At 43.9% G+C, this 25,328-nt stretch overlaps 1 protein-coding gene across 2 annotated transcripts in view; it reads right to left on the bottom strand.

Annotated features, from left to right (window-relative positions):
* kcnn1a (potassium intermediate/small conductance calcium-activated channel, subfamily N, member 1a) overlaps positions 1-25,328 on the bottom strand; it is a 75,257-nt gene that overhangs the window by 13,958 nt on the left and 35,971 nt on the right. For both annotated transcript variants that reach the window (XM_052037691.1, XM_052037692.1), the window contains 4 exons: positions 20,475-20,570; positions 14,099-14,517; positions 2,552-2,693; positions 503-613 (listed from right to left, as the gene is read on the bottom strand). In XM_052037691.1, the coding sequence (XP_051893651.1) occupies positions 503-613; positions 2,552-2,693; positions 14,099-14,517; positions 20,475-20,570 (768 nt within the window). The remainder of the gene's footprint in view (positions 1-502; positions 614-2,551; positions 2,694-14,098; positions 14,518-20,474; positions 20,571-25,328) is intronic.

Below are 25,328 nucleotides of genomic sequence, written 5' to 3'. Positions count from 1 at the left end.
TTGAATATTTGTTGAAGAGCAGGAGAGTTCACCCCAGTGTCTTGGGGCCAATATTTATCACGTAATCAACACCAGTAGAAGCAGATTATCTATTTATTGCCCTTCAGGGGATCCTGCTGTGCACAAATTAATTGCTGTTTTCCTTTAGTTAATCCACTTTATTGGCTGTGTAACTTTTTAGGATGTTTTATGGATGCAATAAGGTGCAATATAAATGCAAACTCCCTGTCTGTTCCTCCTGTGGATGTGGTTGGATCAGGGACATTTGCCACCCACGGCTCCCTCTCGGCATTATTCCGTGTCAGTAACTCTGATTGAACCTTGCTCCCACGTGGTGTGGATGTCAGTCAGGGAGCCAACCTTTTGTCCCAGGGAAGGGTGTCCAAATGGTGGTCAGTGCAGACATCCAATGTGGAGACATGGGGATCAGGTTGAGGTGGGTGTGTGTGTGTGTGTATACAGATCCAGGGTCTTGGCATGTGCAATCCCAATGAGCTCTCACCCGCTTTGTTAGCTGTGTGTCCATCATGAAGTTGTGCACGTGCTTCTCAGCTTTGGTGAGTTCTAGTTTCCGTGCAACCACTGCGACCACGAGTGCTGTACACCCAGCTCCCTTCAAAAGAATCAAAAGCACAATACACAAATATACAAGAACACAGACAGTATCCTCTTCCCACCTCATGTGCACTGGAAACCATCCAGGATCATCCTGGAGTCTCCAGGAATTTCCCTACAGAGGAAAATGTAGAGATAACCACCGTGTCCTCAGAAGGAATTACATTTTCTTTTGATGTATAACCATGAATAGAAAATACTTAAGGATTTAGTTCTATATTACAACAGCCCGCACTTCAAAAAGTTCTTTATTCTTTAAGGTAATTGTTTGCTTGAAAGACAATCATGAATCAACCAATTTGGTGGCATGAATCTGACCACTTTCTGATTGGCTGTGGGTAGGTATTGCCAGGCAACCAATGGGAGAATATGGAGCTGAAGCAGTCAGGGGCAGCAAGTCCTGGGATGGTGTCCAACTGGAATTGTTGGTTTCCTCTACAATCAATGGACACAATATTAGACTGGTGGGGTGGGGGGGTCAGTAGAGAATGGGCAAAAGTCAATCAAATGCCAGCTGTAGATTCCAAAAGCAAACTGGATACGTGTAAAATTGGAGCTGCCAATTACCCAAGACCAACTTCGTGTAAGAAGCAGAATACTAAACTGAATGCCTTTATTTCTGACATTCAGTCTGCACTGCTTGGTCCAACATAGCTCTCTCTCCCTCTGCACAATGACTCATTAACCCCTCCTCCCCCTGTACTTGTCCCACAAGGATGTTTGTTCCTTTTCCCTGGACTGATTCCTGGAATGAGGAATGAATGAGTTAAATTGGCCTGCAACTCCTGGAGTTTAGAAACTTATGCACTGATCTCATTGTGACACACATCTCCTGAGAGGCTAATAGGACAGAAGCCAAGAGACTATTTCCATAGGTAAAAGTCTAGAACCAAGGGGCAGAGTCTCAGGTTAAAGGATAGGTCACTTTTGACTGAGATGTGGAGTGATTCAGAGGGATGTGAATCTTTGGAATTCTGTGCCCCTGAAGTTGTGGGTGCTTGGTCATCAAGTGGATTCAAGACTGGAATCAATAGATATTAGGACAGGAAGGGGATTGAGGGTGAAAATTCATCAACCTGAAACATTAAACTGGCATGCTGAGTATTTTCAGTACTTATTTAAGAGAACTGAGGATCGTGGGAATTGGGAGGGAAGATAGTAAAAGGATCAGATCAGCCCTGAATTTATTGAATGGTGTTGCAGGCTTGAGGGCTCAGACAGCCTATTCTTGGTCCTCCCGGAGGCTCTAACTGGTTCCTTCCAACAACCCCTCCCTCATTCATTCTTACTTGTAGCTCTTTGATCCCTACAGCTCCTAAACACATTTAAAAGTTTGACTGCACATCCCATGGACATCTGTTAATGACTGGATCGAGAGTGATCAATAATTTTCTGCATCATTCCCTAGTTTACTGTTTCAATGAAAGTTGAGAGGATTTCCTCGCAGGGCAGTGGGATTGGGAGCTGGGGCACGTGGTGTCTGCAGCAAGCCAGAGTTCAGGACCCACACTTCTGAGAGATTGAGGTACTTTAAAATTTATGTTTGTGCTGTGTTTTTAATCATATTAACCTTCATTTGTTACTGAAAGTTTGGCACACAGAATTACAGAAGTTCATATGAACAGGAGAATATTAATAGATAACAAGTTGATTTTTTGTAGATCAAACCTAATGCCTTTTCCCCATAACCACCAACCCACTCCATTATTCCCAATTCAACCTAGCCGTCTGCCCATTAGCCCTGATCCCACTCAGGCTTCTCTTATATCCCTCGAAATCATTGACCCACCATCTCCCCAAATTCCTAATCTCCCTGACCCACCAACTCCAATATCCCTCACCATACCTTCTCCTCAATTTTTCCTACATTACTCAACATCTTTCTAGTTTGTGGAATCACTTTGGTTTTAACTGTCATTTTATCATAAACTCTTACCATAATGCCTGTTAGTAGACAGACTCCTTTCCCACAGTATGTATGAGGCACCATGTCTCCATATCCAATCGACAGAAATGTGATTGAAATTAGCCACATTGCTCCTAAAAAGTTGCTGGTGACTTCCTGTTTATCGTGGTATCTGTAGGATTTGGAGAGAAGGAGCATTAGAATGTATTCCAGTACCGTGCCCAAGAGAACAAGGCACCTATATGACTTAATTAACAGAAGGGTGAAGTCCTACAGTGCAACATACTAAGGCTTAATAGCCCAAGGGTGAACAGCTTACAATGCAGCACACCTAGGCTAAATAGCTCACGATGCACCATATCTAGAATGTACAAGTCACAATGCGGCACATCAAGGAGGAAAAACCCATACTGCTGATTTCCAAGGCTGAATAGCCCCAATGCAGCACAAAGATGAATAGCCATGGCACAACACACCAAGGAAAAGCCCATAGTGCTGCTTACCGAGGATGACAAACCAGTATGCTACGCACACAATGTGCAAAACACCACTGCTAAGTAGCCTGCAATCGAGCTCACCAAACATAAACAGTCTGCTGTGCACACTGTGGATGAATAGCCCATAATACAACACAATAAAGATGAACAGACTTAGTGCAACACACCAAGGAAGAAAAGCCCAGAGTAAAGCTCACCAAGGACTGAACACTCCTGCACTGCCACACATCACAGATGTCCAGCTCACAATGCAACACACCAAAGATAAATAGCCTGGTACAACACACCATGGAGAAATAAAGCCCACAGTGCAGTACACCAGGACCGAAGGGAGGGAGAGTGAAATGGGTACAAGTCTGGAAGTGATGACTGGGGCATAGAACACAGCCAGAAAGCAGTTGTGAGTCCCTCACACCTTGAGTCAGATTTTGGCTGGCCTGTACCTTAATTCCAGTTACCTGCCATGCTTCCATAAACCTTAATGCCCTCACATGACAGACATTAATCAGCCCGTTTTAAAATTTCCAACTGACCCCAGCTCTCAATGGAGAGTCCTCCAGATTCCCACTGACCTTTGTATCAGTAAGTGCTTGAATGACTTGGCTCCCATTTTAAGGTTTTGCCCTTGATGTGAATCACCCCCACCACAGGAGAGTTTATCTGCATCTACTCTGTTAAATCCTTTAATCAAGCACCTGCTTAGATCCTCCTTAATGTTCTAAATGCACGGCCCAGTCTGTGTAACACTGCCCTACAACTTATCTATTTGCCTTAGTCCTATTCTACAGTGCACCACAGGACCAATTCATGTTTCCCTGAGAGATGGCCAGGGAAAAACAGGCCATTTGATCCAACCAGTCTGGTATTGGTTTATTATTGTCACACGTACTGAGACACAGTGAAAAGCTTTAGCTTTGCATGCTAATGAGACAGATCATACTATATATAATTACATCAAGGTAGTAAAAAAAGAAAGAGAATGCAGAAATTTAGTGTTTATGGTTACAGAGAAAGTACAGTGCAGGTAGACAAAATAAAGTGCAAGGTCACAACGAGGTAGATTGAGAGATCAAGAGTTAATTATACACCAATGCTTATGTTCTGCTCGAACCTCCTAGAACATAAGGATACAAGAAGTAGAAGCAGGCGTGGGCCATTCAACCCTTTTAGCCCACCCCATCATTTATCACAGCTGATCTTCTACCTCAGTGACACTTTCCTGAAGTCCATATGCTCTTACCTCTGGTTTCAAATCTTTTCTGCACCCTCGATGTTGCCTTTTTATAGCAGCTTTATAACAGCGACCAGAATTGCACCCAGTCTGGTCTAACCAAGATTAGCAACTACAGATTTAACATAACTTCCTTCCTTTTCAATTCTGTGTCTCTAGAAATATACCCTAGTGCTTGCTTTGCCTTTTTTTCAAGACCTTGCTAACCTGTGTTAGAATCTTTAGTGACTGGGGCATTTGTACTCTGAGATTTCTTTGTCCCTCATCTGTACTGTGAACTGTTTCAGCCTTGGTGTGCTGCACTGTGGGTTTGTACCTTCCACATAATGTGATCTCCCAGTTCTTCCACTCTGAATGTGCTACCTCACACCTTTCTGTGTTGAGCTTCATTTGTCAATTATTTTTCCATTCGGGATCAGGTTTATTATCACTGACATATATGTCATGAAATTTGTTGTTTTGCGGCAGCAGTAAGTGCAAAGACATAAAATTACTGTAAATTACAAAATAAATAAATAGTGCAAAAAATGGAATAATGACGTAGTGTTTCATGGATTCATGGACTGTTCAGAATCTGATGGCGGAGGGGAAGAAGCCGTTCCTAAATTACTGAGTGTGGGTCTTTCAAACTCCTGTACCTCCTCCCTGTTGGTAGTAACAAGAAGAGGGCATGTCCCGGATGGTAAGGCTCTTTAGTGATGGATGCTGCCTTCTTGAGGCCACCACCTCTTGAAGATGTCCTCAATGTTGAGGAGGGTTTGTCCCCGTGATGGAGCTGGCTGAGTCTACAACCCTCTGCAGCCTCTTGTGATCCTGTGCATTGAGCCTCCATACCAGGGCAGTGACGCAACCAGTCAGAATGCTCTCCACTGTACATCTATAGAAATTTGCAAGAGTCTTTGGTGACGTACCAAATCTCCTAAAAACTCCTAACGAAGTAGAGCTACTGGCATACCTTCTGTGTGATTGCATCAATGTGTTGGGACCAGGTCAGATCCTCCAAGATGTTGACACCCAGGAAACTTGAAGCTGCTCGTTCCTTTCCACCGCTGACACCTCAATGAGGACTGGTGCATGTTCTCCCAACTTCCCCTTCCTGAAGTTAACAATCAATTCCTTGGTCTTATTGATGTTGAGTGCAAGTTTGTTGTTGTGATACCACTCAACCAGCTGAATCTATCTCACTCCTGTACACCTCCTCATTGCCATCTGAGATTATACCAACAACAGTAGTGGTCATCAGTGAATTTATAGATGGTGTTTGAAGCTGTGCTTGGCCACACAGTCATGAGTGTAGAGCTAGTAGAGCAGTGAGCTAAGCATGCACCCTAGAGATGCATCTGTGTTGATTATCCAGCGAGGAAGAGATGTTACCGATCTGCACTGACTGTGGTTCTCCCGATAAGGAAGTCGAGTATCCAGTTGCAGAGGAGGTACAGAGGCCCAGGTTTGAAGCTTGTTGATTAATACTGAGGTTATTAATATCCCCCTGTAATTAATTGCTATCCTCCTTGGCATTGACTATCCACACAATCAGTAGAAAGTTTGAAATTCTGCTTTTGATTCCATTGGTGTAAATTATGAACAGCACTGGTCCTAGCACTGATACTTATGGAACACGTTATCCAGTGTCTCCTGCTGTGAAAAGTCATTGAAGCAGGTGAGGTAATTGTAAAACTTTTGGAAGAAACAGTCTTTTAGTACAGCTTCCACCTTTGTGCCCCTGTCTCCCCAGGCTTTACCTTGTTCCCATTCCCTCTCTGCCCTTTCATGGAGCCTCAGTAAGGCGGCATCCATCACTTAAGGACCCTCACCATTCCAGGACATGCCCTCTTCTTGTTACTACCACCGAGGAGGAGGTACAGGAGCCTGAAGACCCACCTTCATTGATTCAGAAACAGCTTCTTCCCCTCCGCTATCAGATTTCTGAACGGTCAACGAGCACTACCTCGTTATTATTATTTTTGCACTATTTATTTTGTAATTCATAACAATTTTTATGTGTTTGCACTGTACTGCTGCGCAAAACAACAAATTTCACACCATATAGTCAGTGATAATAAATCTTATTCTGAGGCACTGACTTGTCTCTCATGGTTATTTCCTACTCTCTTGATCCATCCGCTCTATCTGGACACCATATGGTCCGCCAGTCAGTCATTGCACACACACACGCACGCACGCACGCACGCACGCACGCACACACAATCCCAATATACAGCTGCATCTAGAAATATTTATTTGTATCCATGCTCAGGATGTGGACTTCCTACCAGGGCCAGGATGTATTGCTTGTCCCTGAGCAGTGGTGGGTGTCCTTGACCCAATGCAGTCTGTGTGGAGAAGGTGGTGCAAGGTTTTGATATGGCTAAGTGGTTTTCTCTGCCTCTTCAGAGGCTGAAGTAGCCTGGACTGGTCAGATACAGACTACGTAAGGATGATAGGTTTCCTTCCTGATAGAACAAGACTGAACTAATTCGGCCTTTTTGACCGACATTTTCATAGTGCTTTTACAGAGACCAAATTTCTCTTTCCAGATCATTTTATTTGAATTTAAAATATCATATTTCCAGGGCAGGCTTTGATCTCAGATTCCCTAGATTATTTAATCCAGTAAATAAATAAAGTATTGCTTAGCAATAGGAAACCTTTCCTACTCTGACTTTAGGATCTTTGCCAGCGTCATAGAGTGGGAGTTCAAAACCTGCCAGTGGCCAAATGGGAACAGAACTGACAGGGTCTGTCCAGAGCTTTAAGAATGAATTCTGTCACTAATTGTCACTAAAAATCCATTACAATTAATGCTGCAGTAATGGTCACAGGCATAGCCGGTGCACCATGTGGGCTCCTGACTGGTTTCCATGGATACCAGAAACAACCCATAGATAAACTCACAATCTTTCACTCTCTAAACTTGAGCTCAACCAAAGCTACTTCACTGTAAACCCCAACTCCCAACGGACTCCATTCACACATCACCCCAAGAGCTCATTGACCCCATATTGGCTCCTGGTTTTAGCATTGTCTTGATTTTAAAATCCGCTTCCTTGCTTTCCACACTGCCTCTCTCTGCAACCCCTCTCGAAGGATCCCAAATAGTGTGGGTTGGCAGATAATCAGTCCCTGTAAGTTGTCCCTAGTGTGGTAGATGAGTGGTAGAATCCAGGGGGAGACAAAGTGAATATAAGGAGAATAAAATGGATTAAGATAGGATCAGTGTAAAAATGGGTTCCTGATGGTTGACACTGACTCAGTGTTTCCATGCTGTATCTCTCCATGACTCTGAGATCTTCACTTTCCATTTGATCCCATTACTGTGGTAGAACCTGGAATCCCCTTCCTCAATCTCCCTCCCTCTCACCTTCAGGATCCCACTTAAGTCCCATCTCTTTGACCGAGTCTTTAGACATCAGTCTCTGTGTCCAAAGACTCTTTGATTGAGCTCCTGTGAAGCACCTCACTAATTAAAATTTTACATAACTCCCAACTTGTTGTTGTGTTTTGATAGAGAGTGCTCTCTAATCAGAAGTGCTTGGAGCTGCCATGTGATTCAAGCCATTGCGGCTTTCATAACAGTGGTCTTTATCTGCTCTTTGCTCTGAAGTCCTCTCTGATGGGAGTAGGCTGCCTAACAGAGTGACTAACACCAGTGTGAGTCTGCCAATTTGGGAGTCCAACCTGATGCATTGTCAATAAGCAGGAAGGAATGTTATGCTACTGCAGGGATTTCACACACTGCACTAACTTGAGGCAAATGACATTCCGAATGACTGGAGACATTCCCCATCGTTTTACACTGTATGAAATACCTTGACTGTGGCACTCTGATCTGGAAACAAGCACCCAGCCTGACAAGTCCACATTCTTGACTAGAAATTGATTAGGCAGGTTAATCAACAAATCTTTCGTGCATGAGCCTGCTCACAGTAATTTGGTAGTGTATGAGATAAAAGACTTCTGGCACCACTGAGCAGGTCTTGCATGTTAATGGCATTCCCATGTAAGCTACCCATTGCAGAGTGTGTGAAGGAAATTGATGTCAGCAGGAGTGAGGTCAGAGGGGAGAGAGGCCCAGGGGTGAGGGGGGGGAAATGTCTGACTGGAAGGGGGCTGATGGAACGAATGGACAATCAGTTGATGGCGACCATTGGGGTTAGGACTGGTAAACAGGATGGATTAGGTGGTGGGAGGCAAGATTGTTGGTCCAGGGCAGGATTGGTTATTGAATAAGAGTGTTGGTCATCGATAGTCAGAGGGGAGAGTGTGGGATCAGGTTGGGAGGCCAAAGGTGGACCTCTAGCAAGAGTTAGAAGCCCTGGGGTGGAGGAGGAGAAAATCTCCAGCAAGGACCAAAGGGGAATTGGGTAGATGCTACCTTAAAGGCAATGTAACTGAATGGGTTCCCAGCATCTGCCTTTACCAGTGAGGTAGGAACTGGTGAAAGGCAGCCTTCGGCATCTATGTCGCAGATAGTGCAGGTCATGGGTGCAAACTAAAATTACTGAAGTGGCTTCCAGGCGTGCCTTGCAAAGCTCTGAAGGCAAAAGAGGCTGCCGACGCTGGAATCTAGAACAAAATGCCGGAAGAACTCAGCGGGTCAAGCAGCATCAATGGAGGCAAAAGTTGCACGGTTCAAGACCTGAAACGACCAGCTTTCACCTTTTTGCCTCTCCAGATGCTGCTCGACCAGCTGAGTCTTTCCAGCGTTCTGTTTTTGTGCTTTGCAAAGCTCTAGTTTGTGCTGTACGTCCACAGGGTGTCTAAATGTTATCAAATCAGATGCACAGGAGGACCCAGAAAAAAAGTGCAGCTTCTCACCAAGGCGACTTTGACAGCACCCCAGAAACCTGTGATTTCAACCAGGAAGCTACCAGAGCAGATGATGGAAGTAGGAACAGTAACATTTAAGAGGCATCTTGACAGGTACTTGAATGAGCATGAGCATAGAGGGATATGGAATTGATGACAGGAAAGTGGGATTAGTATAGATAGGCCAAAATGGTCAGCATAGACGCAGTGGGCCGAAGAACCTGTTTCTATGCTGTAACAACTCTATGATTCCTATGACTAAGAAAAAGGGCAGCAGGTACAGGAGGACACCACCACTTGCAGGTTCCCTCCAAGTCACTCACCTTCCTGACTTGAAAATATATTGCTGCTCCTTCCTTGTTTGCTGGGTCTAAATCCTGGAACTCCCTCCCTTACAATACCGTGGAAGTACCTTCAAACCAAGGGTTGCAGTGGTTCAAGAAGGCAGCCTCATCAATAATTTCTGAAGGGCAATTAGGGATGGGCAATGCCAGTGATGCTCATGTCAAGTCTGATCTTTCATTGAGATTAGGTGGTGGAAAACACAAACAAATGTGGCCTAAGGTGATCTGCTTCTTGGGTATCGATGCTTCCAACTGAGCTAGGATCTACAGAGAGCAATTCAAGTTTCAATAAACTAGGATACTGGTTGTGTGCAGATCTGACACTGCATAACACAGGGTACAGGTCTGTCACTATTTTAACACTGGGGTACAGTACTGGTGGGGTACTGTCTGTCACTGTATATCAATGGAGTACAGTACTGGTGGGTGCAGGTCTGTCACTGTCTAATATTGGAAACAGTACTGGTAGACATGGGTCTGTCACGGTTTAACATTGGGGTACTGGTATCACCGATCCGTCACTGTATAACACTTGGGTATGGTACTAATGAGAAAAAGTCTGATTACTACAGAATCAGATACAGACCAAGACACGGTGGAACCATTTGGGGTTCAGATATTGAATTCCAGTCTAACAGGTAATAAAGATCAGATTGCTGCTCCATATGACCTATGCTTTCATGAGCACCATTCCTTGTTATTCTCCTGAATTGTTGGTTTGATTACGAGAATTTTTGCTATTTTTCTTGAAAAGGGGCTGACTGTTTTACAGACAATTGAACTCTGATTTAGTTTTGTGGCCTTTTGATCTCTTTGCATGGCAGTTGGCTCTTTAAACACACTTGGTGAATATGGAAAGCTAACACAAGTTCCTGTAAACTGACTGAACATCTTCAAATAGATATTGAGTGATTCAGGCACATGCATAGAGTGTCAAAATTAGACTGACTTTTGTTAATTGCAATTTCAGTGGTGGAGACCCAGTCCAGGAGAATCCGGCTCCTTTATGTTTTCCATCATTGTTAACAATCAACAGCAAGAAAACTGGCATTGTCCATCTCTCCCAGTTCAAGGTTCCTGAGGCCTGAATGTACAATTGATCAAATCCCTTATCCTCCTCCTGCTGAATGTCAGGTTTCACTAAGGAATCTTCAAGTATTTTCTCTCCGCTGTCCTCCCTCCACAGTCCTGCAAAGTTTTTCCCTTTGGAGTATTTATCCCAATTCCTTCTGAAAGTTCCTATTGAATCTGCTTCCACTGCCCTTTCAAGCAGCACTTTCCACATCATAACCTATTGCTTAATTGATTTTCTTTTGCCTTCTGGTTCTTCTGCAGATTAAATCTGTGTTGACTCCTCACCAACCCTTCTCTCACTGGAAAATAATTTCTCCTTTACTCTTTCTAAACCTTTCCTTATTTTGGATGCTTTGAGTAAATCTCTCCCAAGGAGAACAATCCAGACTTTTTGGTGTACCTGAATTTTCTTGCTTCTGGATCCATCTCTGCACCCTCTCCAAGGCCTTGATATCATTCCCAGAAATGGACGCAGTTCTCTAGGTCTCCATGTTAGCTGCATTCTTAGTGATTCCCTTTCTTTGGATTCTGTTCCCCCCTCCCTTCCAAGCTCCATTGTCACTCCCTCTCTTCAGGAACTTCCACCTTTAACCCCATTGTTCTTCCAGCTGTCCATCTCCAGCCTCACAAATCCATGTCCCTCCGAGTCAGAACTCATTGTTTCAAAACGTCCAGTCAGATTTCTGCCTCTGCCATAGTAGCAAAGCAACCGAGATCAGTAAAACAAAAGAGGCATTGTGTGGCTGTGACCCCAGTAACCCGTCCTGCACATCTCCATCCTCTCTCTCCATCACTGCTCCTATTCTGTATCTAGTTGTACTGGGCTCTTCCTATCCAGGTCCATCCACATCTATACTCCGTCATCCAGAGAATCCCCAACAATGGCACTCCTAGGTAGTCCTACATACATCCTATTTCTCATCCACATTTTACCTGTTGGTGACATCATTTGAAAACTCACACCCATTTTCATGGGTACTCTGTTGACATCCATCTCCAACTCACCATACCTTCTCTTCCCCTGAACTGTCTCTTCTGATTAATATCCTCACTTTTTTAAACCTTCTTTTGAGCCATCTGCAACTTTAAAGTAATGTCCTGTTTACCTGAGTCCAGCTCATTAAAAGATGAAACAGTTCCCTGAGGCAACCCCTGAGCAACTCTGCTACATTCTTCCCTGGAAGACAACTGCCCTCCACTACCCTCTACTTTTTGCCCTCAGCTTTTAATCTCAGGGGCATCAATGTTGCTAACATCTGTAGTGCTTTATTCAATGTCTTTTTTGAGTTCATATATTCAAGATCCACTGCACAAACCCCAACTTTATTTATTAATAGACATTTTTCCAAGGTCCTGGTTTATAGTCTCTATCAGTTTCCCCTGGCTGTGTTAGGTTTTACTAGCTTGTGGTTGTTGGTTTTACTCAATGGACGATGGTGTAACACTTGCAATCCTCCAGTCCCCTGATCATTGCCACATCCAAAGCAGATTGTTGTCCAAGTCTCTGCAATTTCCACCCTTACGTCCATGTGAGCACTACCTACTTCATCCTCTGTAGAAACCAATTTTTATGAACTCCCAATGGAAACCCATACACAAGAGTGACTCTCAGCAGAAAACAACAGCCAATGACTTGCTCTTTGATAAATCCAGGACACATAATTTTGTACCAGTTTTCTACCTGTGTTGTGTTTGACCAAGATTTTAGTGCTGAAGCAAGAGGTGGGAGATGGCAGCCTGGGGTTGGTGGTGCCAGACATTGGAGGAGGTGGCAAGAGTGAAAGAGAGAGAGAGAGAGAGAGAGAGAGAGAGAGAGAGAGAGAGCGAGAGAGAGAGAGAGAGAGAGAGAGAGAGAGAGAGCGAGAGAGAGAGAGAGAGAGAGAATGTGTAAAAGAGGGAGAATGAGCAAGTTTTGGGGAGGGAGATTGAATGAGGAAAGGTGACCAAGTGTGAGGGAGAGAAGGAAGAAAACGTATAGGAATAAGAGACTGAAACAAAGTGAGCAAAGACACATAGACACACATATGAGGTGGAAGGGCCATTCAGCCCATCCAGCCCATCATATCTGGGCCATCTCTACAAAGAGCTCTCCAATTATTCCCACAATCCTGCTCTTTTCTCATCACACGACAATTATTTCACAGAATCCTAAAATCATTACGACAAAAGAGGCTCTTTGGCCCAGTCAATCTCACTCCCAATTTCTTTCCCTGTACCATTGCAAATGATCTTCCCTTAACTACCTGCCCAGTTTCTTTCTGCAATGTCTTTTGAAAGTTCCTGTTGAATCATCTTCCACTGCCCTTTTAGATCACAACTGGCTTAGCAATTTTTTCCCCTTTTGTTGCCACTGATTCTGTTACCAATTATCTGAAATTTACATTCACTGTTTGACAACCCACTTGCCAGTTAACTCTCCCCATTACGCTCTGCATCCAGAGGAGCAACACCAGCTTCTTCGGTCTCTCTTTGTTCCTTCTCCTTGGGAACATTCCAGCAAACCTCCTCACATCCTCTCCAGTTCCTATAGTTTGGTGTCTAGACTCCAGCTGAGACATAATCAAAGTTTTGTAGTCATTTAGAAAAAATTCCTTGCTGTTGTGCCTCTATTCAAAAGGATAACGATCGCATTTATCATATTAAACAGCCTTAATTGTTTCTTTACTTCCGAGTTTCCTGCGATCAGCAAATTTTGCAATTATGTCCTCTGTCCAGGCTTAGTTCGTGCAGCATAAGAATAGATGTCCATTAGTACCCACTTGAAAATGTCACTACATTAATTCCTCTAGCCAGTAAAACAATTGCTAACCCCTCCTCTGTGCCTTTTGTCCCTCTAGTAATTTACTCACTGCCATTGTCCCTAATTTCAAGGGCTTCAAACTTGCCAGCAAATACACTGCCTTATCAAACACCTTTCAAACATCCGTATTCACAACATTAAATGCATTACCCCAAAACACTTTCAGTTACTTTAACAATGTGTAAGGGCTTTACTTTGTATCTACCCCCTGCCTTCCCTGCCCAGAGAGAATTTGATAGGTTGGTGTCGATAGTTTTACTCTGTACCTAATGTGCCATCTCTGCCCTGGGAATGTTTGACAGGAGACTGTAGAGAGAGTTTTACTCTGTAGCTAAACTATGTGTCACTGCCCTGGGAGTGTTTGATGGGTTAATTTAGAGGGAACTTTACTCTTTATCTAACCCCTGCTGTCCCTGACCTGAGAGTGTTTGACAGGACAGTATTGAGATTTACCCTGTATTTAACCTCAGTGCTCTTACTAGTTGTCAGTTGTCAGGATAATATTAATTTTGACATGGCTATCATCACCTCAATGAACATAAATTCTGATAAATAGACTCCCACAGAGATCTCACACAGGCTGCATCCAATAGCACTCTGAAGGAGTGTGTGTTGAAGTGCTGTTCCCTCAGTCAATGGTCTTTGAATTTACCTCCCCTCTGGGATTCTGGAATCTATGACAACACATTTGCCCATAAAAGAAAAAGATTTAACCTGGATTCCACATCTGGATTGTGTTTGTGTACAGTTACATCACTCACTGTCTAGTCAAACATTCGAAGATCAATCATTAGGGCGAGGTATCCCAAGGTTAAGCCTTACCTTTCACACACGCGTACAGTCCAGGCAGCAATAATCCAGGAGGAGATACTAAAGACCAGGAGCACAGTCCCTGGGCATATCGTCATCAGAGTCTTCATGACAAAGCGGGTGTTGAAGTTTATCTTGTTGAGCGCTCCAATACTTCTGGATGAGGCGTCAGTAAATAGTTTACTGTGAAGCAACATCACTCTGGCAATGAGATAAAGTCTTAGAAACATGGGGATGGAAAGTATAATGTCCACGTCTGCATTGGCCATTGACGTTGTGTAGCTGAAGGCTAGGCGTGCGGTCCATGTGAAGATGTACTGCCCAGGGATCGGGTGGATTGCACACACCAACAGCTCTAAGCAGATGAAGAATATCCTTTCGTACGTCATGGCTATTCTCCAGTCATCGGCTCCATTGTCCACCATGAAGAGCTGGGAACAAAGAATCAGAAGGTGGAATTAAGCGCAAGGGATTCATCTGAATGGGAAGACACTGTTTAGACCCTCAAACTTCCTCTGCAATTCAATTAGAGTACAGCTAATCTGTACCTTAACTGTGTCTTCCTGCTTTGGTTCTGTATCCATAATATCCTTACACATTTTCAAATGATCCCCCACTCAATGCTGCCAGGACTCAAGGGACTGAGTTATAGGGAGAGGTTGGACAGGCTAGGATGTTTTCTTTGGAACATAGCAGACTGAGGGGTGACCTTACAGAAGTGTATAAAATCATGAGGGGTATAGATGGGGTGAATGAATTCAGGCAGGCACAGTAGTGTAGCAATTAGTGTAACACTATTACAGTGTCAGTGACCTGGGTTCAATTCTGGCCACTGTCTGTAAGGAGCTTGTATGTTCTCCCCATGTCTGTGTGGGTTTCCTCCGGGTGCTCCGGTTTCCTCCCACATTCCAAAGATGTACGGGTTAGGAAGTTGTAGGCATGCTATGTTGGCACCGGAAGCGTGGCGACATTTGTGGGCTGCCCCCAGTACACTCTACACAAAGATGCATTTCACTGTGTGTTTCGATGTACATGTGACTAATAAAGAAAGAAAGAAATCTTTATCCCAGGGTTAGGGAATCAAGAACTAAAGGGCATAGGTTTAAGGTGAAGGGGGAAAGATTTAATAGGAACTTGAAGGACAACGGTTTTTACACAGAGGGTGGTACGTATATGGAATGAGCTATGGAAGCAGTTGGGGCAGGTACAATAACAACATTTAAAAGATAGTTGGATAGGTACATGGATAGGAAAGGTTTAGAAGGATATGGGCCAAACACAAAGAAATAGGACTAACTTGGATGGACATCTTGGTTGGCAAGAACGAGAAGGGCCGAAGGGCCCATTTCCGTGCTGTTTGACTCCATGACTCAACCCGATCCTCCAGCCTCAGCAGCTTTTTGGAACAAGAGTTTCAGTTTCCCTCTATCTTCAGTGTGAAGAAACATTTCCTATCACCCCTCAACAGGCCACTCTAAATAGAATGGTATGCTCCCTAGTTCCAGGTTGGCCCCATTATGAGGATATAGTTTCTGTCGACCATTTCCAGCAACTTCTTTAATCATCTTAGACATTTCAATTAGATTGCAAAGTGGAAAGGGTCATGATCCAGTGGAGGGCAGCAGTGATTAAATGACAAAATAATCAACAGAGATCCTTTCCTTTTTCCTGACTCTGCACCGATGTACTGTTAGATCTGAAATCTCATCTTGTTCTGATGAAAGGCCATTGTTCAACTACTAACTCTGCCTACACTCACCCCTCTGTGGAAGCCACACAACCCTCCATGTCACTGCTTCTGTTTCTATGTTTCTCCTCCCTTTTTCATCCAAGTCTTGTACGAGTGGGACTGACATAAAAAGATAAAAAGCCGCCCATTACATTAGAGGGAAGATGGAATCAGTTAGCGGCAGAGAATCCAGGAGATTAAATTTACTGTTGTTGCTTCTGCTAAACTCTCAATACAGGAGTGGGTATGTGCCTTGAATATTGTTGCTGAAATTTGGTGTCATTGATGTCAGTTGAACTGAATTTTGGAAGCAAAGTACAACACACAGGTGCTACTATAATCATATGGTTAGTGGAAGCAGCCGAGGGTGAATTCCTTCACCTAGGAGTCTAATTTCAATGATGTTTACAGTAACATAGTTATTCTGTTACTAGTACGTTAACCAGAACAGGCCTGGACTGATGTACCTAGAAAGCAGATTGCATTGCCTGTCTTTATTCAGTGCTAAGTGATTGAAAATCATTTGTACCTGGAGTGGGTAGAGACTGCAGTCGCAATCAATGGGAAATTCAATTGGGGTACTTCCTGGCACTACCCTTTCGATCAAGAATTTCTGTGTCAGGTCATATAGGATGATATCATTTCCCAGACATGACAGGAAACTTGAACCATTTTGCTGCAGGGGTGCCTATTGTCAGACACTCCTGGACAACATTCCTGACTGCACAGGGCCAAACTGGGAATGATGCTGCTTAGTAACTTACCTTCCTCGTTGGGGCCACCCTACTATCCTGACTATGAGAATTCCCCAACACCCCTCTCAATCTCCAGCCTCCCCCACCCACTTCCCCATTGTGCTGTGGTTCTGTTTCCCCCTTCCCACTCACAATCGCCCCACCAAGCACACTGCAAATAATCTGCTCCAATATGCCACCACTCACAAACACAACGTCAGTCCTTCCATACATTGTCTCCTTCCCACCCCCAGCAACCTCTCCTCAAATTCCAAGCTCCGACACTCCCCCCTCCTTCTGGACGTAGTCTGATCAGGCCAGTTGGGACAGAAAGACGGATTGGAAACTTCTCAGGTCTGGTATCCCATACCCGTTCCGTTGTAAGTTTTCTGTGGGATGGTCAATTACCACCATGGCAGCCAAAGAATTTAAATTTAGATAATTAAATAAAATCTAGAATATAAAAACAAGTCTCCATGGTAACCATGAACCTACTGGACTACAATAAAATGCTGTTGGCTTCAGAGGGGGAAATCTACGCTCCTTGCTTGGTCTGGCCTTTGTGATTCCACACCCATAAATGTGATTGACTCTTAACTGCCCTTTGAAATGGTTCAGCCATTCATGATAATAAATTGGAAATAAAAGGGTTACCCATAACCCATGAAAGAATATTAAAACAAATGTTCAAAACTCGGAAGTAGCTTGTCTATTGGTAGGGTAATGTGTGTGCATCTGAATTTCAGTGGCAAGCTAATAAATCAATTCGCTTTCACTGCTATTGTCAGAAATCCCTGACCCGAGTTTAAAACTCAGAAGCATTGTTCTCAATCGCTAGAGATGTTTTCAATTATTTAGTGCAGCCCAGTCACTGAATGGAGGAGAGTCTTGACTCTAACACTCTCTGACACGTTCTTACAATGCTGATAGTTTAATTGTTGCCTCTAGAATATCTTGGACTATCACATTTCCCCACTACTCCCTCCCATCCCAAACACTCCCGCCTGCACAATGCAGCATCCGTCCCACTCCCAGGGGCCGGCGCTGCAGATAATGTGATGTCAATCCAGAGAGAGATTTTACTGCAGTGCTTCAGCAATACATTAGATTCACACACTGAAGCCAAGCAGGAAAAGATCTTCTTCCAATGTTGTCAATCAAAGTTGAAAACCTAATTTTAAAAACAGAAAGGTGATGGAAAACACAGAGGACAGATCTTCAAGAGATGAAGGGAGTTGACAAGCTAGGTTAGGGTTTCCAACCCTACAGACTATCTGGAATATCCAGGAACTAGAGATTCATTTCCAGGATTTCATCCCGACAGCCAGGAGAGGAATGAAAGCACTTAAGAAACGATCATTAATTTTTTGAGCAATTGTTTATTGTTAAATTAATAAAAATAGGACAAAATGATGAGTAAATTCATTTATTTGGGTATCCAAGATGTCATCCATTGTCACAGTGGCTAAGGGAAAGCAGAGCCCAAGACAGTGCATGTGTTTGATGACCAATGGAATGGGATGCCTGGAGGTCATGTGATGAAACCTCCTGGAATATACATCAAAGCAGAGGTGATAACCCTTCCCTTGTCCAGACTGACCAAAGGGATATGGGAAGCAGGTGAAGGGGAAGAGAACAGATGGGCTGCAGACTCAAGACAAACTTGCATTTATACCACAGCTTATGTGTCCCAAGGATGTTGCAATGTTAGAAGCACAGCGATCAATTTGTAAACTGCAGGCTCCCAGAATAGCAATGAAATAATTGACTGGATAATCCCTTTTGGTGTTGTTAGTTGAGGGATCATCAGTTGAAACTGGCATGGAGTATCAGCCTGCATTAAGGTCTCAGCTCTATGTAGTGGGACATCCTGTCCAGATGGTGAAAGTGATAGCCACTAAGACACAGCTGATATATAATATACAGGAAAATAAATATTTAATGTGGTGAGTGTTGAAACCCGGAAATACAAGTGATAGAGCTGTCAGGGAGTTCGACCAGAAATTATTTTAATAGGAATGATTTTCAATTAACATGTCTGTTTAGACATAAATCTTCAAAAGCTTAATGCTTCGCTGCATATATTAACATGTTTTACACATTATTTCAGTGATGTTGAGTTCAGATCCCTTTGCAACTGAGCACCGGATCAACACTTGGCTTAAAAGGGGATGGTTTCATGGATTGGGAGAAGGAGTGTTGAGGAAACACAGAAACAGGAAATGTTCTTGGGGTTAAAAGAACTAAGAATTTAAAATGAAGTTCTGCCAGAAATGCAAAATTAAATGGCAAACTTTGGGTAGGAATATTGGATAAACCTTCTGTGCCATGCCATCTCCTGGCTGACCTCTCACCTTGTACCCTCTGCAATTGAGGTCATCTATCACTCTGCTTGCTGTGTCCTAATACACACCATTCCTCTTCCCTCGTTACCCTCTGCTCTCTGACACACACTGGCTCACAGTCTAAATGCCTCAATTTAAAATTCTCAACTACATACTAGCTCTCCCATTCCCTGTGACCTCCTCCAACTCTGCAACCTCTACACTCCTCCAGGCCTGGTCTCTCAAGCATCCCTGAACTTAATTGCTCCTAAATTGCCACTCTGCTTACAACTGCCTGGATCTGAACATGATTTTAATTAATTCTTTTTGGAGATCTTGCCATTGTTAGCAAGACCAGCATTAACTGACCATCTGTAATTGTCCCCGAGAAGGTGGTGGTGAGCTTCCTTGTCCTTTATTGCAGTCCTTCTGATGAAGATATTTCCACAGGGCTGTTGGATGGGGAGTTCCAGGATTTAGATCCAATGGTGATATTTTTCCATCAGGATGATCTGTGACTTGGATAGAAGTGTGCACGTGGTTGTGTTCCTTGTCTGTTGCCCTTGTCCTTGATGGTGGAGATTGAGGGCTTGGGAGGTGCTGTTGAGGTAGCCTGCAGTGAATTTTGTACATGCCAGACTCTGCTGCCACTGTGCACTGGCAGAAGGAATAAATATTTATGATGGTGGATTGGCTGCCAATCAAGTGGGCTGCATTATCTCGGATGGTGTCAAACTTCCTGAGAATTATTGGAACTGCATTCATCTGGCTATGTGGAGAGTATTTCATCATAGTCCAGACTTGTGCCTTGTAGATGATGGAAAGGCTTTGAGGAGTTGGTTGGTGAGACATTCATTGCAGTATACCCAGGCTCTGACCTTTCATTGTCCCCACAGTGAGGTGTGGCTGTCCCGGATGGGCTTATGATCAAAGGTAAACCCCCCACCTCTGAATTTTGATGTCTCTCTTTCCATCCTAAACATTGACTCCCTCCTCCACCAGCACATCATGGTTGAAGTGTGTACCATATAAAATGTACTACAGTTCCTGCCCCAGGTTACTTCAGAAGCACCTCCCAAGTCTGTGACCACTACCACCATGAAATATAAAGGCAGGAGGCAGAGGGAACACCATTACCTTTGCGTTCCCTTCCGACCTGTACAGCATATTGCCTTTGAAATAAATCACCATTCTTTCATCATCACTGGTGTAAGTTCCAAAGCTCCCAAAACCAACATCACAGTGGGAACAACCTTGTCACATTGACTGCAGCAGTTCAAGAAGGCACATCAGTCGCACTTTCTCAGGGGCAATTAGGGATAGATAATAAATGCTGGCCTTGCCAGATTCTCACATCCTGAAAAAAGTGAATAAAAATAAACGCACTAAAGCGCGCGCACACGCACACGCACGTAATAAAGTGTGTGACAGAGCTTGACACAGGGAGCAGGTTTGACAGGGCAGGGCTCCGCCATTGACTGAGAACCTCCAGTGGTCAGGTAACCCATCTATTCTCACTGTCCAAGTCAGCACTTGGAACAGCTGCGGGAAAGAAGGAGAAGAAAATGGGGAAAGACTTGGAAGAAGAGTTAGACCCTTACCTGAATCTCACGAGCATGATAGACAACAATGAGACCCAGTAATATTACAGTGGAGAGGCTGATAAGGCATTTGAGTGCGAGGGAATATAGTGACGCCTGGAATACAACAGAGAGAGATGGTTAGACTCAAACACAGAACTCAACAAGTAGTGATGACCGGAATACCTGAACCTCTGTCTCCCTAACAAGGAAGTGCAGCCAGAAAGAAAATTTTGGAACAAGGTTTCCCCACACACTTTCCATTTCTCTCTACCCCACCTATCCACCTTATCCCCAAACCTTAATCCCATTGATCCACTCCCTACCAAAATCTCACCTCACCATCCCTAATCCACCAGAATTTTCTCTTCCATCTTTTTGCCCTCTTTCTCTGACTATTCAATGCTCTTTGACCAAAAATAACCCTTCAGCACCCTACACCCCTGCCCCCACCCCCCCTCCCCACTCCTAAACCTTTATGTTTTAATTTGTGTTTGAAACCTTTCAGGAAAGGGAACAAGCCATTCACAGTTTCCCTCAAAATAAGGTCCCCTCAAAGTCTTCTATTTTCCAAAGTGAAAAAACGCAGAGCAATAGAACGCTGTATTGAGATGTTTTTATTGTCTCATTGGATGCCTATCACGGTTATCTGACACTTGCGCATGGTGTGGAGAAAAGAAAGACTTGTATTTCTATAGCAACTTTCACCACCTCAAGATGTCCCAATTTGCAGCCAATGGAGTAATTTTTAAGTGTATTTATTGACATTATGTCGGAAACATTGTGGCCAATTTAGCAGAGTAAGTTCCCACAAGCAGTAATATATTAAATAATCAGACTTTCTTTTAAGATGGCTTTGGTTGACGAATGAACATTGGCCAAAAATACTGACGAGGAGTCCCCCAAGTTCCTAACAGTACCATGGGACCTTTGATATCTACTGAGAGAGCCTGGATTACACCTCATCCAAAATACAGCCAATTGGATTCAAAATTGGCTTGATGGTAGGAGTCAGAGGGTGGTAGAGGAGTGTTGTTTTTCAGATTGGAAGAATTTGACCAGTGGTGTGCCACAGGAATCGGTGCTGGGTCCTCTGTTTTTCATCACATATATCAATGATTTGGATGAGAATGTAGTTGGCATGGTTAGTAAGTTTGCAGATGACACCAAAATTGGAGGTACACTGGACAGTGAAGGAGGTTACAACAGAATATTGATCAACTGGGGAAGTGGACAAAGGAATGACAGATGGAACTTAGTTCAGACAAGTGCGAAGTGGTATATTTTGGAAAGGTAAACAAGGGTAGGACATAGTGAATGGCAGGGCCCTGGGGGTGTTGTTGAACACAGAAGCCAAGGGGTACAAGTACATAGTTCCCCGAAAGTGACAACACAGGTAGACAGGGGATAAAGGAGGTCTATGGCATGCTTGCCTTCATCAGTACAAGAATTGGCACGCCATGTTAAAGTTGTACAGGATGTTGGTGAGGCCGCACTTGGAATATTGTGTGTAGTTCTGGTCACCGCACCACAGGAAAGATGTGATTAAGGTCAAGAGGGTGCAGAAAAGATTCACGGGGATGTTGCCTTGGACTGGAGGGCTTGAGTTATAAGCAGAGATCGGATAGGCTGGGTGTGTATTTCCTGGAGCAAAGGAGGTGACATAACCATGTATATAAAACTATGAGAGACATAGATAGGGAAGATAACCAGAGTCCGTTTCCCATTATAGGGTGTCTAAAACTAGAGGGCATAGGTTTAAGGTGAGAGGGAAGAGGTTTAAAGGGGTTCTGAGGGGTAAACCTTTCACACAAAGAGTAGTTGGTATTGAAAATGGATTGTTGGAAGAGGTGATGGAGGCAGGAACGGTAACAACATACAAGAGGCATCAGGACAGGTACTTGAATGAGCAGGGCACAGAGGGCTATGGAACTAATGCAGGCAAGTGGGATTAGTATAGTTAGGCAGGATGGTTTACATAGGCATGTTGGGTCGAAGGGCCTGTTTCTATGCTGTACAACTCCATGACTCTATGTCAGTATCTCCAACAGTGCAGTAGCACTTCAGTGCTGCTCTGGAGTATCAGCCAGGATTATCTGCCCATGTTTCTGGAACGGGGCTTCTCTCAGGAGGTGAGATTGCAAAGGCTGACCATTTGTGGTGACAGCAAGCTGGGTTTTATCCCCAAATCCATCTTGGGTTTTATCAGAATTCATGCCAATGCCAGCAAGTGTCTGGACAACCAAGAGAAACCCATCTCCTCACCATCCCCTTCATCGCTTCTCTCTGTCTCCAAAAAATATCAATTATCTTTTTTATAACATGCATAGTATTTACAGCACAGAAACAGCCCATTCGGACAACACTAACCCCAGAGACATGCTAGAGCAGTCAGAACACTTACCTCATTGCCACACTAGAGTAGGCAACACCACTCTCAGACACACTGGAGCAAACACCACTCTCAGACACACTGGAGCAAACACTACTCTCAAACACACTGGAGCAAACACTACTCTGAAACACACCAAAGCGGACAGTAATCGGAGCAGACAGAAACTAACCTCAGACTCGCATTAGAAGAATCAAAACATTAATTTCAGAGGCACACCAGAGCAGATGTAACACTAATCTCAGCCAAACATTGGAGGACACTTACTTAATTGACTCAACAAAGCAGACATTAATCACTGGCACAGCAGAGCAGATGCTAATCTCAGACACACACTTGAGCAGACAGATGCAAACCCAGGATTTACAGTAGACCAGGTACGACTATAATTCCTGGCTCAAAATACAATGGGAAAACACCAACTCCAGACACTCTAGTGCAGACACAACACAAACCTCAGGCACATACAGCTGTCAGAACACCAAACTCCAACACACATTAAAGCAGACACAGTGTTAATTTCAGACGTATAGATCTTTCAGAATGCCAACCTCAGACACACATTAGAGCTGACACAATATCAATTTCAAACATACAGAGCAATCAGAACGCTAACCTCAGATGCACATTAGAGCAGGCACAACACTAATCTCAGACACACAGAGCAGTCAGAATACCAAGCTCAGACACACGTTAGAGCAGTCAGAACACTAACCTCAGACACACACTTGAGCACACTGTTGGACGGCAGAATGGAGAGTTTCAAGCACTTTGGAATAAGAAGAAAAATGAGAAAACAGGGGGACATGGAGACAGTAACGAGAAGATAGAGACCAAGAAAACAACAGCAAGGATAAACAGTTAAAGGAAACGGACTGAGAACACACACTAAATATTACAGTTTGCATCAGTTGTGAAATCACAACGCATTGTCAGTTATCTGTATGTCTCTGATTTGCAAATTTATACAGAAACAGGAACTAATATGCTCCCAGACTGTGCAGTAGATTCAATAATCTGAAAAAGGAATTGTTTAGCAATTTGACTCCATGTCAGTTACAATTTTGCAGTGACACATTGGGACTGCAATAATAAATAGATTTTTAAATCAGTCCTTTGGACTTGGGACTGCATTGAGGGTGTGCAGCCAAATGATTGCCAGCACACATCAAACTTCCTGCAGCCAAAACCATTGAGAGTCAGAAATTTATACCCCACACACGAACCTACCATAGGACATCGCTGTAGAATCTGCCTTGATATCACCAATAAAACAGCTGGGTGAGCCCAGAATATCTTCTGCAGTGCTTAATTGCACAACGGTAATTGGCCAAGTTAAGAGTTCCATGATTCTCTCAGTTGATGAATGCTCAGAACACCCTGCCTTGTATCTTAATCCACCCTAGACCTACACAAATATTACCCAGGGTCGGTGGTCAAGTGCTGCAGTTGATTTGATTCCAGTTAGGTGAATTCCTGGAGCTTTCACCGTGTTATCTCTATTCCTACAACAGCCTCTGACCCCATAGTCCTGCCATTGGTCAGCTAACTCTCTCCAGAGCCTGTCTCCCCTCCATCTCCAACCAGTTAGGATGCCATATGATCCTTCATGAGTCAACTGGAAGATTATTAACTGTCAACCTAACGGCTTTCATGCCATTTCTAAGAATTTGATAATTAGTAAATAATATTCAGAAAGAAATGGAGGGAAATGTAATATTTAACGCTGCTAGGATTTCTCTTCCCTGTGTTGTTCATAGTAGGTTCTTGGAAATTCCTGGGGAAGTCTATGAGATGGTAACTACAGAAGAGTGCTTCTATTGACCATACATTTTGAGAAGGTGGATGCTGAGAGTTTGTTTCCTCAGGCTGGAGAGTCTGGGAGCAGGGTCAGGGTCTCAGAGTAAGGGGTCAGCCATTTAGGACTGTGCTAAAGAGAATTTTCTTCATTCAGTCAGAATCTTTGGAATTCCCTGCTCGGAGGACTGTGGATGCTCAGTCATTGGGTATTCGCAAGCCTGGATAGATGTATATTTGTGGGCACTAAGGGCATCAAAGAATGAAGAGGGGTAAAATCGGACAGGAGAGGATTAACAAACAATCTGCCAGAAGAACTCAGTGGGCTGAACAGCATCTGAGGGAGGAAAGGAATTGTTGACTTTTTTTAGATTGAAACCCTGCATCAGGAATGAAAGTGGAGAGCGAGATGGCCAGTATAAAGAGAAGGGGAGTGGTGAGAAAGGAGTCCAAGGTGATTGGTGGACTGGGGAGGGGAATAAGATGACAGACAGGTTGTGCTAAGCAGGGGAAGGGAGCAGGGGTAGAACTGGGAGACGGTGGCAGGTGAATGATAGATGGAGGCAGACAAAGAGAGAGAAAAGAGGGAAAAGAAGGAAAAAAACAGATGGAGCAAGGTGGGAGGAGGGGAGTGTGAATATTGGAGACAGCTGCTGGAGGGAGATAAGCAGGAACATGAAGGCCAC

Source organism: Pristis pectinata, chromosome 24, assembly GCF_009764475.1.
Source record: "Pristis pectinata isolate sPriPec2 chromosome 24, sPriPec2.1.pri, whole genome shotgun sequence".
Taxonomy (NCBI): Eukaryota; Metazoa; Chordata; class Chondrichthyes; order Rhinopristiformes; family Pristidae; genus Pristis; species Pristis pectinata.
Note: the sequence above shows the minus strand (reverse complement) of the source record. Positions and strands in the feature narration are given on the sequence as shown.